General features: G+C 34.0%; 1 protein-coding gene across 1 annotated transcript in view; it reads left to right on the forward strand.

Moving 5' to 3' along the window:
* The window catches only part of ALG6 (ALG6 alpha-1,3-glucosyltransferase), a 41,248-nt gene that overhangs the window by 19,694 nt on the left and 6,362 nt on the right, over positions 1–15,192 (forward strand). The window contains exons 5-11 of the mRNA XM_079136773.1: positions 1,074–1,162; positions 3,181–3,263; positions 3,901–3,965; positions 7,545–7,736; positions 8,323–8,458; positions 10,213–10,298; positions 12,158–12,242. Of these exons, the coding sequence (XP_078992899.1) occupies positions 1,074–1,162; positions 3,181–3,263; positions 3,901–3,965; positions 7,545–7,736; positions 8,323–8,458; positions 10,213–10,298; positions 12,158–12,242 (736 nt within the window). The remainder of the gene's footprint in view (positions 1–1,073; positions 1,163–3,180; positions 3,264–3,900; positions 3,966–7,544; positions 7,737–8,322; positions 8,459–10,212; positions 10,299–12,157; positions 12,243–15,192) is intronic.

The following is a 15,192-nucleotide window of genomic DNA, read 5'->3' on the forward strand; positions in this document are numbered from 1 at the left end:
TATTTACAAATGGGTTTAAAGAAAGGTAAATATCAGGGTTTGGTAATTTCTATAATTTATTTGAAGGACATACTAGGAAGACATGCAAAACCTTAACTTTGTTTGGAAATTAAGATGTTACTAAATTATACATAGACTACTGAGAAATATTTCTAATGTGGTTTAGTTATGCACTGAAAAGGTTTTGTGTGTGTGTGTGTGTGTGTGTGTATGTGTGTGTGCGCTAGAGATTAAGCCCAGGATTTGGGATGTGCTAGACAAGAGCTCTGCCACTGAGGGATATCTCTAACCCCAGGAAAGCTTTTCTTGGATGGCCCAAAGTAAATGAAAAATATAGGGCTAGTCTGATTAATCTGTCAAGTTAGAAACTGGAATTACTAGAGTATTTCCTTTATGACAAGGAATTGGAATTCCTTTTAAAGAAATGGAATCGTATATAGATGAGGACTTGTATTTTGGTGGAGCCCAGTTCTATTCTGTAGCAGTATTTCATCTCAGACTTAATGTCAGCAAAACTTTGAGGAACTTCTTCACAATGTCTCCTGAACTTATTTTCCTTGTTTTATTATTTTAATTTTAATTATTTAATAGCTTATAAAAATAAACTTTATGGATTGGAAATAAGCTCACAAATATGGTAACTATTATACTTTACAGTGTAATATAATATGATTGAAAATTTCATTTGTCTTCAGCAATTGTGTTTAGTTTTATCATTGATTGACAATAGCTATTATAGCATTTGTTATAACTGAAAAGATTATAAAACAACCATATTGTTCTTTATCAGGTATGTGCTTAGTATGTGAAATGTGACACTGGAACTGTGGAGGGAGAGCTTCTAATTACACATTACATGGTTTTGTTGCAAGATGAGCAGGCAGATGCTGTTTTATAGCTTAAGTCAATTTCACGTGATTAAATAAAGATTAAAGCTTTAACATTGATGCTGTTGCTTTATAAGAACAATGGACCGTTTTTAAAATAAGTTCATATATCTTCAAAATAAATTCATATGTCCGTATTGCTGCAAGTGAGGAAGAAGGTACATGTGTATATGCTTTGATTTGCAGGGCAAAGCTTATAAATCCAGACTGGATTGCTCTTCATACATCACGTGGATATGAGAGTCAGGCACATAAGCTCTTCATGCGTACAACAGGTAAAAGAACAATAGACATTGAGTATAAAATTTAATTTTTAAAAAAATGGGACAGACTGATAAAAAGTACTATTATTATTCTTAATGACTTTAAAATTGTATAATTATGCTTATTATATATGTGTGCATATATATGTGTGTGCGTATATACGCACACACAATGTAAAACCAAATTTTTATGTGAGCTAAAAAAAGAGTAGAAAGGAATAATTCTGGGTACTTTACTTTTATTATTGCACCTAATTCTTTGAACTCCCAAATGAGATAAATACTATTCTTATCCTTATTTTAAGCTGAGGAAACTGAGGCATAGTTCAGTCAGGCAGATAAATAGCTATAAATTGAAGCTTTACTTGTTTAAACTGCTGCTTTAATATCCTAATTTCAAGACCCTTTTACCTTTTTCTTAAAGTAAACTTTACAGTTGTATGTCATTTATTGTATTGTTGAGCACTGTTGCTGTATTAATCTACTCAACAAGTTTTATTGTTCTGTGTATATCGTTCTAGAAGCTTGAAAGCTTTATGTGATGAAGACTTTAATGCTAGCCCTGGCCTTTTGCCTAATAAGTCTGAGCTCAGCATCTGTTATCTTTACTTTTTATGCAGTCATGGACTCAGGCCAAGATAATCTATCTTACCTGTTTTTCCCTCTCCCATACTTCTCCCCTTCTCCCTCCAATGGTTTAATCCTTTCTGAACTATGTGTTCACCACATGATTATTCAACATCTGGAACAATACCTATTATTTTCAGGGAACTCAAAACCTTTAGAGACAGACTTCTATTTTTAGAGAACCCCAATCATTAAAAATTTCCTTCTTATATTGTTCTTCCACCAGTATTCCAGTTGCTGTTTTCTTAGGTTAAGGAGAACAAGTCTGATCCCTTATATACCTAATATTCCACATTTGAAGTCACTACTTCTCCATGTTAAACAGCCCTATTACTTAGATAACCAATTTGTTGAGGTCTATGTTGTGCTACTCGGGTAGGTTCCAGTTTGTCAGTGTTTTTTTTTTTTTTTTTCTTTAATGTGATACTGGGCATTAAACCCAGGGCCTTGAGCTATAGCCCCAGCCCCACTGTCATCTTAAATATGGTGTCTGTAGTTGAACATAGTTTGCATACATTTAACACTGATAGTTTTACCATCACTTTTTCTGAACACTAGTGAGGTACTGTTGGAGAATTTAATGTATTATGATGATGATGATGATGATGATGATGATTTTAAATGTATATTTTAGTTGTCAGTGGACCTTTATTTTATTTATTTATATGCAGTGCTGAGAATTGAACCCAGTGCCTCACACATGCTGGGCAAGTGCTCTACCACTGAGCTACAACCCCAGTCCTGTATTATTTTTATTTGCTCTAAAATGACTGCACATTCAGAATTATGTGCTTTTTTGTGTGTCGGGGAGTTGCTTTGTTTTTGCAGTGCTGAAGATAAAACCTAGGGCCTTGTGCATGCTAGGCAAGCATCTAAAATAAGCTATACTCCCTGCCCTTTTTTTAAAAAAATTACCCTCTCCCCCTGGTTTTTTTCTTACTTGGGCCTCTCAAGCTCTTTGTATGAATTAATTACCAAAAATTTATGTATTTTATAAATGTGAACATTTAAAAAATATTCTGTGCATTTCCATATTTGATTGTTCTTTGCACTAAAAAATGCGAAATATACAAATATTGAGGAAAAAGAAGTTGCCTTCTCTTGCTTTGAATATTCTTTATTTTTAAGTCCAAGTCAGAGCAAAGAGAGAACTCTGTGTATATCTAATTATTAAATGTATGAATTTGTTAGAGCAGACTGAGAGTCTTGTAATCTAGCATTTGAAATTAGGCACAGGTGAAGGGAATGAAGAGGGCTATTGTGGAAGGAAGTTTCCCAAAGTGGGTAAGAACCTAGCATTAACAGAACTCTCAGTTAAGGTTGGAGGAAGGAAGGAAGGTGGTTAATAATTTGTTGTAGATCCTCCTGGACTCATGCTTGAAATTATTTGCTTGTTTTTTTAGTTTTAATTGCTGATTTGCTGATTTATATACCTGCAGTGGTTTTGTACTGTTGTTGTTTAAAAGATATCTCAACTAAGAAAAAGGTAAGTTTTAAAGCAACCTGATGTTTCATCTCTGAAATGCTTTCTTAATTCCCCTATTAAGGACAGACCTTAAGGAAGCTATGCTTTGGGGAATAGATAGAATAATAAGGAGCATTATATCTTCTCTCAATTAATTACCATTTAGAAATTATCACCTTATTTTACAGTAATTTTTTCATGCCTTACTATAGTAGTAAGAAGTTATGTACAGCTGAACTACACACTACACTGAATTTATTATTTAGTAAATCTGAATTTTGAGCTGATTTGTGAGAAGGAATAGACTGGAAGGCATTTGAACAATTGCTATATCCTCTCATAGCCATAGTTAACCAAATATTCTTATTGACCATTTTTTATATCGGTTATTCATTAGATTAACATCCAATTTGTATATCTAAAAGTGACAAATACCTTTTAGTGATTTTTCCCCCCTTTCTTATCATAGTGTCCTCTGTCACCCCCATGAAAATTTCAGTGTCTAAAGAGTTGTTTTATAAAAATGAAATATTTTGATAAAATAGTGTAGCACTTGAGGAAAATGGGAACATTGGCTACTCTGTTAAATAAAAACCCCACTTTTATTACTGTTTGGGCATCAGATTGCTTTCTTATTTCACAATGTTTTTCTTTACAGATTGCTAATGCATTATGCATATTACTGTATCCAGGTCTTATTCTCATCGACTATGGACATTTTCAGTATCCTTTACTAATTTAGAAATGAAGTCAGTTACATGTTATAAAATCTAGGCTCAATTCATATAATGTTCTCATCCAATAATATCTTACTGACCAGGATGCTTGCTTACATGAACTATTTGCACAATAATAATAAAATTCCGTCACTAAACTTTTACTTAAAAGATGAAGCATAGATTTATTAAAAGTAGGATTACCTTTAATTACTTGGGAACAAATATTTGTAACTGATTAGGTCTTTCTGGGGAGTTGGAAAAAGAATGCCAGATATGGTTATGCTTTTCTGATTCTAAAAAGGTGTAAGTGCCTGTTGTTCAGAAGTGTTATCCGACACTGAAAAAAGGAAAAGGTTTTCTTTCTTTTTTGGTGTTGGTGGGTACTGGGAATTGAAACCAGTGGGGCTTTACCACTGGGCACCACCTCTAGCCCTTCTTATTTTTTATTTTGAGATAGGGTCTCGCTAACTTCTTTAAGGCCCTGCTGAGTTGCTGAGGCTGACCCTGGACTTGTGATCCTCCTGTCTCAGCCTCCCAAATTGCTGGGATTACAGACATGTGTCATCATGCCCAGCAAGCTTTCATATCGTTTTTCAAGTTTTGAAACAAAATGTCTCCTTAACAGATTGTAATAACCTGAAGCTTCAGGAAACTAAAATTGTATAATTAAGATCTATGTGCCTTTTATATATGTATTTTTGTGATACTCTAAAGAAGGAACATTTAGACAAGTAAATAAATCCTAGAAGATAAATTGATGAAAATCTGCATGTCCCTACAATTTGTTTTTTTTTTTTTTTTTTTTTTTTGGTGGGAGGTTTTTTGTTTGTTTGTTTTTGAGACAGTTTCACCACATTTCCCAAGTGACCCCAAGCTTGGGCTCTTATTGCCTCACCTTCCCAAGTAGCTGGGATCACAGGTGTGTGCAATTGTGCCTGGCTTTCCAGTTTATCTTCATATGTACTAGATATTATAATCTGCCTCCATCTCTCTTAAAGGAAAGAAAACGCACAGCAACGGTTGTTTACTTAACAGCTTTTTCTTTAAGTGTGGTGCACCAGTTAACACTCATTGCCAATCTGTTTTGGTTATAATAAAACTACCATATGTATCTTTAAAAAGAATTTGTGAGGTTGGGGAGATAGCTCAGTTGGTAGAGTGCTTGCCTCGCAACTCAAGGCCCTGGGTTCAATCTCTAATACCACAAAAAAAAAAAAAAAAAAAAGAATTTGTAAGATGCTCAAATCTGTAATTGTTCTTATCACATACCTTTTTATCCTGTTCACTGAGCTACATCCCTAACCCCTTTGTTTTCTATTTTGAGACAGGGTCTTACTAAGTTGCTTAGGGCTTCACTAAGTTGCTGAGGCTGGCCGGGAACCTGCAGTCTTCCTGCCTCAGCCTCCTGAGTTGCTGGAACCACAGCACCTCAGTGTGTGTGCACCACCACATCTGGCACCAGTTCACTTTTTTTTTTTTTCTTAATATATTTTTTTAGTTGTAGATGGACACAGTACCTTTATTTTATTCACTTATTTTTATGTGGTGCTGAGGATTGAACCCAGTATGCTAGGCAGGTGCTCTATCACTGAACTATAACCCCAGCCCTCACTTTCTTAATTTAGTTTTTTTTTTGTTTTGTTTTGACATTGTTCATAGGATCATGTATAGCCAATATTCTGATGAAATCAAGAACAGTGTTAGTCACCAGATTTTTAAAATTGTATTTACTTTGAAATATGACATTTATACACATAATAATTGTAAGTACAGCTTTCACTGGAATTTATGTAAAAGGGAAAACACAGTGGGCATTCCTTTGTGTTGGTGTTTTGGGCTCAGCATTTCATTTGAGACTATTCATGTAGTTATATATAGCTACAGTTTGTTCACTTTCATTGCTTTACAATATTCTATTATGTGAATAGACATAATTCTGTTACTGATAGGCATTTGGACTACAGTGAGGTTTTAGCTGTGTTGACTACTGCTCTGAGCATTCTTTTTTAAAAATATTTTTTGTAGTTGTAAATGGACACAATACCTTTATTTTATTTATTTATTTTTATGTGGTGCTGAGGATTGAACCCAGGGCCTCACACATTGTAGGCAAGCGTTCTACCACTGAGCTGCAACCCCAACCCCACTGAGCTATAATCCCAGTCAAACATTCTTATAAATATCTCTTTGCGTACCTATATTTTTTATGGGTAGAATTGCTGAGTTATAGATGTGCCCTGTCCAATTTTAGATAATATCAGATTATTGTTTTATTGGTACATTATAATTATACACAATAGGGGGATTCATTATGCATGTTCATACATGCACAGAACATAATTCGATCAGTCTCATTCCCCAGTACCTCTCTATCCCTCTGTTCTTTCCTCCCCTGATCTGCTTCTCTGTGCCATGATCTCCCTTCTATTGTTATTTTCAGATTCATTTTAAGTGTGGTGCACCAGTTAACACTCATTAACAATGGTGGAAGAGTCCTCATGTTCTTCATCTTCACTGATTCTCAGTCATGTTCATTTTACCCATTCTGGTAAATTTTTAGTTTTTTCTCACCCGTGCTTTGAATTACATACTCAGTCAAGGCTTTTGGATATGTCATGTTGTGGGGACACATTTCTTTAACCATTATGTGCTTTTTCTTTCCTCATCTGTAAATGGGACTGATAACAACCCTTACTTTCTTGGGAAATGCTAAGTATTATGTAGGTATCTACTGCTACAAATTTTTTTTTTATTGTTTATTTTGGGGCTCTGAAATTTGCAGTGATTTGTTTAGGCATAATTTCTCCATAGTTGTTTTGGACACTGTATGGGTCTGTTTACTTTGAAGTCCTGTTCTTCTGTGAAATTCTTTTATATTATTTCCTTGATAATTTTCGAGCTTAATAGTCAGATGTTAGATCTTTTATCTATATCTTGAACACCTCTTTATCTTTTCTTTTATAATTTGGGAGATTATCTTGACTTTCAACACTTCTGTTAAATTTCACTTGCTTCATTATGCATGTTTTGAATTTCTAATTAGAATTTCCCTCCTTTTTCTTTTGATTCTTTGTATTATTTGATGCACATTATAGAGGAAGAATAGTGATCTCAGTAAGTTTTATTTTTTTTAACTTACTCTTGGAGCACTGTTTGAATGTAGATTTTGGTATGTTAGTGTAATACCTCGAAGTAGTCTAAAAGAAACAAAGCTGGGACCGAGGTTGTGGCTCAGTGGTGGAGCGCTTGCCTCACACATGTGAGGCACTGGGTTCAATCCCCAGCACCACATATAAATAAAAATAAATAAAATAAAGGTATTTAAAAAAAGCATCAAAGCTATATTTTACCACTTAGAGTTCTTTTAAACCTCAACATATTAGTTGCTCTTTAGCAGTAGACTTAGTATATTTGAGGTTATTATATATGATTTCATATTTGTTTAACCACCTTAATACTTTCAGTTTCTTCTTAGAAGTAGCTTTTATGATACATGACTATGATTTTGAAATCACATAAGAAATATACTATATAAAATGCAATATCTATACTTTCAGTTATTGAGATAATTTCCTTGACACAGGGACATATATAATTCTGTGAGTCTGGGCTTTGCTTTGTGGGGTGTTCTTGGAGTATCTTATGACTGGGACCTGCTGGGGTCACTGGCATTTTGTTTAGCTATAAATTATAAGCAGATGGAACTTTACCATTCCTTGCCATTTTTTTGCTTTTTACTTGGCAAGTGTTTAAAAAAAGGCCTCAGAGGAAAAGGGTAAGTGACTTTTAAACACCAGAATTCAAAAATTTACTTCAGAGAGTTTATTTGGCATACTTGGAGGAAGGTGGTCCTTCACTTGATCTTTTGGTGATTTCTTATAAATGTATTGACCACAGGTGAATAGGAAGAAAGTGATTAAGTCATGTTCTGTATTGTTTTAAATTTTAATTAGAGAAATAGTTTGATCACTGTACATTTACTGGAGGTGATGTGGATTGGCTTGTTAGAGCATTATTGTAGGATTTCATCTCTTTAGAGCTTATTATTACATTATATATTTATTAGAAGTACTTCCCCATTTGACAGTTTTCTTTGTGACTGCATCCCTTTCTTCCCACAGAAATGGCATCAAAGTTAAATGTTAATTAGGATGGTGACAGCACTCTTTCTGTTGAAGTACATATCTGAACAGCTATGAAATTTTCAACTCGATTTTGGCAACTCCCATCTTATCCATATTAATAGCTAGATTTAGCATTACTGTGCATTTGCATTTATTGTAGTCCATGAAATTTAACATTGATTTTGCAGAAATATTAACTTTTCCCTATCTTACTGCTCATCTTTGTTTTTGTTCTAGGTTTGGGTTGTTACTTAAGCTAGCTTGTACAGTTGTGGCTTCCTTCATTCTCTGCTGGCTGCCATTTTTTACAGAAAGGGAACAAACCCTGCAGGTCCTAAGAAGACTCTTCCCAGTTGATCGTGGATTATTTGAGGTATGTTAAAACCCTTTCCTGTCATTCCTTTCTGTTACTGTCTCTTCCTTGGGGGGAGCTTGTGTAGAGACACACAGCACCAGAGACTCCACAGCTTTCCACCTGCAGTCATTCTTTACAGTCATTGATCCAGTGTGGAAGGCCTGGCTCAGCTGGCATTTTCTAGTACACAACATGAATAGGTTATATTTTTGCCATCATCAAATCCATAATTCAATTACATATTTTTCTAGTGAAATAGGGTCCATAATGAAAGGTAGCACAAGAAGTTGCAGCTACAAAGATAACAATTCTGTAATTTTTTTTGTTTGTATTCTTTTTAGTCTTAGGAAATTATTTGTTAAACTAATAATCATGTTTGCTTCAGAAAGATCTCCTAATTTCTTATGAGATATATAACCTTCATCCATAGTAATTTTTAATGAGAATCTTTCATTTCATTTAATGCTAGTTTAATCACTCTTGTTAAAGTTTTATTACATGAATAATTTGATCATTTAGATTTAGTAATTAAATTAAACAAACCATTTTTCTGAAACAAAAAGGCCTTTTAATAAAGTTAGAGACAACATATTTATAGATAATTTGCTTTTGAATAACATTTCTTTAAAAAAAGCATATATTATCTTTCTAATTTTTAAATACATAAATTTCTATAGATGATCTTTGAATGGATTTATAGGAGAATGGAATGAGTATTTTGAAAGAGACTGAGAAAGGAGTTTGCTGATACAAAGGAACAGGAATGTGTGTGTGGACTGTCAATGGGAATAATGGTAGTGCTGCTATTGAAAAAAAAAAAAAAAAAAAAAAAACAGTAACTGTTGTTATCACCACCACTCACTAGGTGCCAGGCCTTTATTTGATCCTTATAGTAGCTCTAAGATAGCAGTTATCCCCACTTTACAGATAAGAAAACTGAGATCAGAGGTTCATGTAATTAATATGTGGTGGAGCTGTCATCTGAACCCTGACAGCTATACTCTTGACCTTTTCTTTATAACCTGTAACTTTATATAAAGAAAAGTTTAATTCTGCATGCAAGCTACCTGGTTTTTGTTTTTGGCTTTACCTTCTTTTTCAGAAATAGTATTTCTCAAGATAATTATAAAAAAAGGCACTTTTATTTACTTGTTGCCCTCAAAAGCCTGAAGGGCATTTTCTTTGATGAGACACAGTTAGATGGTGTGATAGTGACTTGGTTGATGTCATGCCTATGCAGTTGTGGATCAAGCAGCAGTGTAAGGGTGGGTTTTATGAGCAGAACTGTAGTTCAAATTTAATTTCGGAAGTTATCATAGCACAAGTGCTGATGTTTTTAAACTTCTTGATTTATGAGTAATTAGTTCTTGTCATTGCTAGTACACAGTAATTTACTGTAAATAAATTCAGGTGTGTAATAAAGTGTATCAGATGTAATATGTGTTTTACAGATTGGGGAAAAAAATTAAAAACAAAAATTTCAAAGGAATAACTTACTTAACTAAAAGTAAGTATTTCTTGGGACTGTTGGCTGATGATTTACACTAACTCCCATCACAAAAGCAAAAATACAAAATGCTTGAGAGTGTAGGTGTATGTGTTTATTGCTTGAAGAGTTTAATCTCCTTTGTTATAAATATGAATAAAAGTATCATATGTCTCAAAAGTTTATTTACTTTGATGATCATGGGTTTGATGATCATGGGCTGTACACTTTATGGGGTTTAATATGTTTTTCAGTTTATCAAAATGTAAAACAAATCTTTTTTAAGGATAAAGTAGCCAATGTTTGGTGCAGCTTCAGTGTTTTTCTGAAGATTAAGGACATTTTGCCACGACATATCCAGATAATAATCAGGTAATATATACAGAGTTGCTATATAGTGTTTTATAAACTACCCTCTAAAAGTATTATAATAAGTAGGAGGGAGGAGTGGAAGGAGAGGAAAAAGATCGGGAAATGAAATTGACCAACTTATATTGTGGGCACAAATATGTAACAGTGAATCCCACTATAATGTATAATTATAATGCATCAATAAAAAAGATTTTAAAAGTATTATATAGTAACATCTCATTTATCTGAAATCATTAGGGAATGAGGTATTCTTCACTAGTGAGTTTTCCACTTAAATCTATCCCTGTACACAATGAAACTTTTGTTTGATTTATTTTATGTGAAAGTCTTTCTGCATTTTTGCCTAATTTTCTCCTAAAACAGAGCTCACTAAATATTGTTTAACATGTCTTGAAAGAGCCTGAAATTCAGTAGGATATCAGCTAGGGTCAACCAGGGAAATAAAACAAGTTTGAGATTGTGTGTGTGTGTGTGTGTGTGTGTGTGTGTGTGTGTGTGTGTGTGTGTTGGCACGTGCAAGTGATTAAATTAGTCCCTAGGACAATCTTCCTTAAAATGTGTGTGTGTGTGTGTGTGTGTGTGTGTACGAAACCAGGCATGGAACCCAGGTGCACTCTACCATTGAGCTACATCCCCTGCCTTTTTTATTTTTTGTTTTGAAACAGGGTCTCTCTTAAGTTGCCAAGACTAGCCTTGAACTTGTGATCCTCCTGTGTTAGCCCCTGGAGTTGCTGGGATCACAGTCTCTGCCACCATGCCTAGCCCTTTTAATTAACTTTAAGTAAACCAAATTGGGACTTTACATCTGTGAAATCTCTTCACGGTAGCACCTAGCATTTGAATAACTGAGAGATAGGTGTTGCTTCCCTCTTGCCCTCTCATCTTGCAGCCCACTGTAACAGGAAATACACAGAAGGGAATTCTGGGAACTTTAGTTCAGCCTAGCCAAGTCTACAAGTCACAGAACCACAAGTGGGAAAAATCAGTTCCTGTATTAGGTTATATACCTGTTGTCAGGGTTTAGAGGACTGTCCGCCATTGTACTCTCACTCCAGTGTCTGTGTTCTCTCATTTTTTCTCTCCCCACTTGTCAGCCATCACCAAGAGAAGCTTTAGTAGCTTCTTGCTCCCTTTTAGCTTGTTCTTTCTGAAGATCAGATAGTCAACTTTTATGAAATGAGAGCCAGAGAGACTCTCTTATTAAGCAATAAAATTCGTGCTGTGTGTGTGTTAAGGGTAGGCGAGGATGCTATGAGAAGTGAGGGTTCAAAACGGATCAAATTTCAGAAGACTTTAAATGTCTGATTAAAAGGGTTATAGTTGGGGCTGGGGATATAGCTCAGTTGGTAGAGTACTTGCCTCACATGCCTGAGGCTGTGGTTCAATCCCCAGCACCAAAAAAAAAAAAAAAAAAAAAAGGTTTGGAGTTTGATTTGTATACAAGAGGAAGAAAAAGTTTTAGGAAGCTGACTTGTGTCTCTTATTAGTCAAGTATATGAATGTTTGTAATAAAAATATAGTATTATCTCTACCTGACTGTTTCCTTGAGTTTTGATTATTGACCTCCAACTATTTATCTTTGTATCTTTTCTATACCTGATATGAAGTACTAGCATAAACAGTATTAAGTACTATGTTTTGTTCTGTATTATATAATTTTATATAAAATTATGTTAACATTTTATTGTGTAGCTTCTATTTAAATGTTATTTGTTATCCTATTTAAATTTAATAAGCTTTAACTGGAACTCAAGTTGATAAATAATGTGATTCCTAAATTTTTAAAAAGTATTTGTTTTAGCTAGATTTATACCTCTACAAAGAAAACAAATATTTTATTTTTATTATTCCTTTTTTAGCTTTTGTTTTACATTTTTGAGCTTGCTTCCTGCATGTATAAAATTAATGCTTCATCCCTCTCCCAGACGACTCAGACTTACTTTGGTAAGTTTACAGTTTCTTTAGATACTTAATTTTTGCCACAAATGATCTTTTAAAGATAATGATAATTATTTTCTTGCTTAGACCAGGATTTGTTGGGTTTGGGATTAAGAAATTCATTTATTTGGTCAGCATTTATTGAGTGTTTCCTCTTTTTAGATGCTGTCTGTGTTGGGCACTAGGCTGAGCAATCAGAATGTTTTTGTTTACTTCAACAACTATTTAATTCCTGTTTTGTATTGGGTTAATGAAAGAATACACAGAAGAAAATAGTGGTGATAAACATGTGCTTAAATAATTATGCTGTCAGGCAGATGATGGTATTTGGTTCTATCAGGTACAAATCCAAGTCCTGTGATGGTATGGGAAGGGGAGATATCTTGGAGGAAAATTTTAGACAGCTGCCTAGAGCAAGTGGGCTTTGAGCCATATTTTGAAAGCTGGGAAAGATTTGGGACAGGAGGTCACATAACAGATAAGAAATTCAAGACAGGAAGAAGAGCTTAAAGGTACAGAGGTAGAAAAGGACATGGAACATTCTGGGAACAGCTATTAAAGGATAAAATTGTGTGTGTGTGTGTAGGATAGAGGCGAGGATACTATGAGAGGTAAGGGTCTAAAACAGTGGATCAAATTTCAAAGACTAAATGTCTGATTAAAAGGTTTGGAGTTTGATTTGTGTACAAGAGGAGGCTAAAAAGTTTTTGGGAAGGGTAGGAACAGATCTTTGTTTTAGGAAGATGACGTGTCAGTTTGAGGATGGATTGGGTGTATTTTCTATAGTTTAGGGTTTTTCTGAGCAGGTCTATAAATTTCTCTTGGTTGTATTTCTGTGGCATTTAAATTTTTGTTACTGTGTGCCTTGGTCTATAAAGTGACATTGAAAATTCCCTTTAAAGTACCAAGAACATTTAGTTTATGAAAATAGTAAATCCCAGTGGATTTATAAGAGGACAACATTTTAGAAATTAGTGTTTCAATTCTGAGGACTGCTACTTACATATATTGCATACTAAAAACAAGTCAGAACGAACCATAAGAGTGAAATATTTCAAAAGTGCATCTCACTATCACAATACAGAAAGAATATTTTCATGTTCCTGTTTTCTTTTTTATTACCCTTCAGTTAATGATTTATTTTGTTTCATTCTGTAAATGAACTCTGAACATACTAAGTAATCTGTTCTTAATATTCTGTAGGATGGTTAGAACAGGATGGATGTGGTTAGTAATGCTCTGGTGTCTTCAATAGGCCTAACTGGAAATATTTTCAAATTTATGAGAGATTGTTATTTTTCTAGGAAATAGCATGCTAAATAATTGTGTATTTCAAAGATAATGGAATAGAACTTTAGAATAACTGTAGCAGTGTTAGAGATTATTACTTTTAAGCACTGTAGCCAGGAAAAAAATGTTTCTTTTTCTCCATTTCCTAATTTTATTCTGTTCAGTATATTTTAATACAAGCCACTGTGTTAAAACAATGATTTTTGTTATTTTGTTTTTGTTGATACTGTTTTGAATTCTGATTGTATGCTTTTGAGAGCTTTAAAAACATTTACCATTATAATTATTTTAAATGTATTTCCTTTCAATTGTTTGGTTGAATTATATCTTAATATAATAATCTATAATCTATAACTGACATAATCGATAATATGAATACTAATACATCTATAGCAACAAAATGATTTATATTTACTTTATTAAAGTAGTATTATTGAGTGTCCCGTAATGTGCCAGGTCCTCTTCTAGGTACTGACATGTAAGTGAATGACAGAAAATATCCCTTTTCTCCTACTGGGGGCCTTTCATGCTAGTGGCAGAATATAGAAAATAAATCAGTTAAGAAGAAAATACCTGGTAGTAATGAGTGCTACAAAGAAAATAGTGTTCTAAAAAGAGAGCTGATGGATGGGTTAGAGGATACTGCTTTATTTTTATGAATTAATTCATTTATTTTGAGACAGGACCTCACTATGTTGCCCAGGTTGACTTGAAACTTAGGCTCAAGGGATCTTCCTGCTTCAGCCTCCCAAGTGGTTAGGATAACAGGCCTGAACAACTGCACCCCATGAGGACACTACTTTGAGTTAGGGAAGCCTTTGCAGAGAAGTGACATCTGAGAAATGAATACCAAGAAATGAATACCTCCAGAAGGAACCAGTCACAAGATCTAGGCCTTGACTTGAAAAAAGTCAGGTCTTTCTTTAAGGCAGAACACATCTGGCATGCCCAAGGCATAAAGCTATAGGTAGGAAGTGGCTGACATGAAGTGAGTGAGGGAGACAGCAACTGATGAGATGGAAGAGGAAAATAGGAACCAGATGCCGTAGGGATTAGGATTTTATTTTAAGTGTAATGGGAAGCTAGTGGAAGATCTTAGAAAGGGAAATTATATGATCTGATATGCTGGCTGCTTAGACTGTATGAGAATAGACTGTATGGAGCAAAAGTGTTAATAGGTTATATTGCACTTGTCCAGGAGAAAGATGGTCGTAACTTGGACCCTTGCCACCATCAGCAGATGGGAATGCAGATAAGTAAATGGTGTTGTATTTAGCAGGTCTTATAGGTAGGATTTGCTGATGGATTAGATGAATGGGGTATACGAGATAGTAATTCAGACTTTTTGCTTGAGCAAAAACTGGATATATATATCGACATATCTAATATGCAGAATACGAATTTCCCAAAATCTAAGTAACTTTATTTAAAATCCCAAAGAGCAGATGAATTTATAAAACATTTAGTATATTTTATTGAAGCACAAATTTTATAAACACTGCAACAGATTTGTTTTTAGATATTGACCTTTTTGTCCTTCATACTTTTTAAACTATCAGATTCCAAGGGAGAATAAGGGTGTGATTGTTGTATATGAGATATTTACTGGTTTTTGTTAATAACTGAGTCTCAGTGAACTTGTTTTAGATGGTTATATACAGTTTAT

This window comes from Sciurus vulgaris, assembly GCF_902686455.1.
Source record: "Sciurus vulgaris genome assembly, chromosome: 1".
Taxonomy (NCBI): domain Eukaryota; kingdom Metazoa; phylum Chordata; class Mammalia; order Rodentia; family Sciuridae; genus Sciurus; species Sciurus vulgaris.